This window comes from Aplysia californica, unplaced genomic scaffold, assembly GCF_000002075.1.
Source record: "Aplysia californica isolate F4 #8 unplaced genomic scaffold, AplCal3.0 scaffold01797, whole genome shotgun sequence".
In the NCBI taxonomy this organism is placed as follows: Eukaryota; Metazoa; Mollusca; class Gastropoda; order Aplysiida; family Aplysiidae; genus Aplysia; species Aplysia californica.
This window is the reverse complement of record NW_004799067.1, coordinates 13,613-14,958: the sequence shown is the minus strand read 5'-3', so window position 1 is coordinate 14,958 and position 1,346 is coordinate 13,613. Positions and strand designations below refer to the sequence as shown.

General features: G+C 44.4%; 1 protein-coding gene across 1 annotated transcript in view; it reads left to right on the top strand.

Annotated features, from left to right (window-relative positions):
* LOC101852147 (valine--tRNA ligase) overlaps positions 1-1,346 on the top strand; it is a gene marked incomplete at its 5' end in the record, with an annotated part of 11,326 nt that overhangs the window by 4,593 nt on the left and 5,387 nt on the right. The window contains 1 exon segment of the mRNA XM_005113266.2: positions 649-868. Coding sequence (XP_005113323.2) covers positions 649-868 — 220 coding nt within the window.

Sequence of the window (1,346 nt, the reverse complement as noted above, 5' to 3'; positions counted from 1 at the left end):
GAGAGAGAGAGAGAGAGAGGGAGAGAGAGAGAGAGAAAGAGAGAGAGAGAGGACAAGACATGTTTGATAGGAGAAACAAGGAGCCACTCAAACCAGAGCAGAGAGCACAACACACACACACACACACACGCGCATACACACACACACACACACACACACACAACAAACAAACACACACCTAGCTACACACACACACACACACACCTAGCTACACACACACACACACAACACAACCCATCTGTACTTTGAGCTCGCCATCATCCCACAACGCACCACGTAAAGAACACATGTACAGTATGTAGAATACAACACATGTATGTAATAGAACACATGTGTGTAATATAACACATGTACAATAGAACACATAATAATATCCTTATCAGCGCGAACAAGAAGCAGCCGGCGCGGCGGAGCCCAGAGTCCCACCAGGAGAAATCGCACAAGACACGCTCGGAGAGGAAGAACGTACAGTCACGGGGAACCACAGACTTCACACGCCGTGCCACATGACGGAACGAATCGCCCACATCCAACATCATCACCACAACAACAACAGCTACAGCATCTACTAGATCTCTATCCAACATCCAACAACATCACCACCACCACAACAGCTACAACATCCACTATATCCAACATCCACCACAGCAACATCCACCACAACAACTACCACTACCACGACAACCACTACATCCAGAAGCACCACCACTACATCCACGAACACCACGACAGCATCACCACTACCACGACAACAACCACTACATCCACGAACATCACGACAACATCACCACTACCACGACAACCACTACATCCAGAATCACCAGCTGTTTCTCCACCCCACACGTCCCAAGTCCCAGAGCTATGTAATGTACGCCCAACAAGGAACCACTGAGTGGAAAAACGGCACCAGACAGAAAAACAAAACCAAAACGACATATCTTAGCTGAATGAATGCACAACAAAAAGATTTTAAAAATAGACACCCCCCCTCTCTCCCCAAATTAGCAACAGTGGATGGACTAGATCTAGTAAAAAAGCATTTTTGAAAAAAAAGAGAGGGAATAAATGATTTTAAAATAATAATAATAAATACTAATAATACAAATAAACAATAATAAAATAAAAAATAACAATAGCAATATTAATTATATAAAAAAACAAACCCAAACAAAGAGAGCAAAGAACTGACATGAAGTAAAACACCCCAAAACTACAAGAGAACAAGTGTCAGTTCCGGCGGTCCGCTATTGTGTAGTGCCAAGTGGCGAGCTTGAAACAGGGACATGTTCACGACACACAGTCACAGACTGACGGCGCTTTGACTGACACACGGCGTACTACCCCCC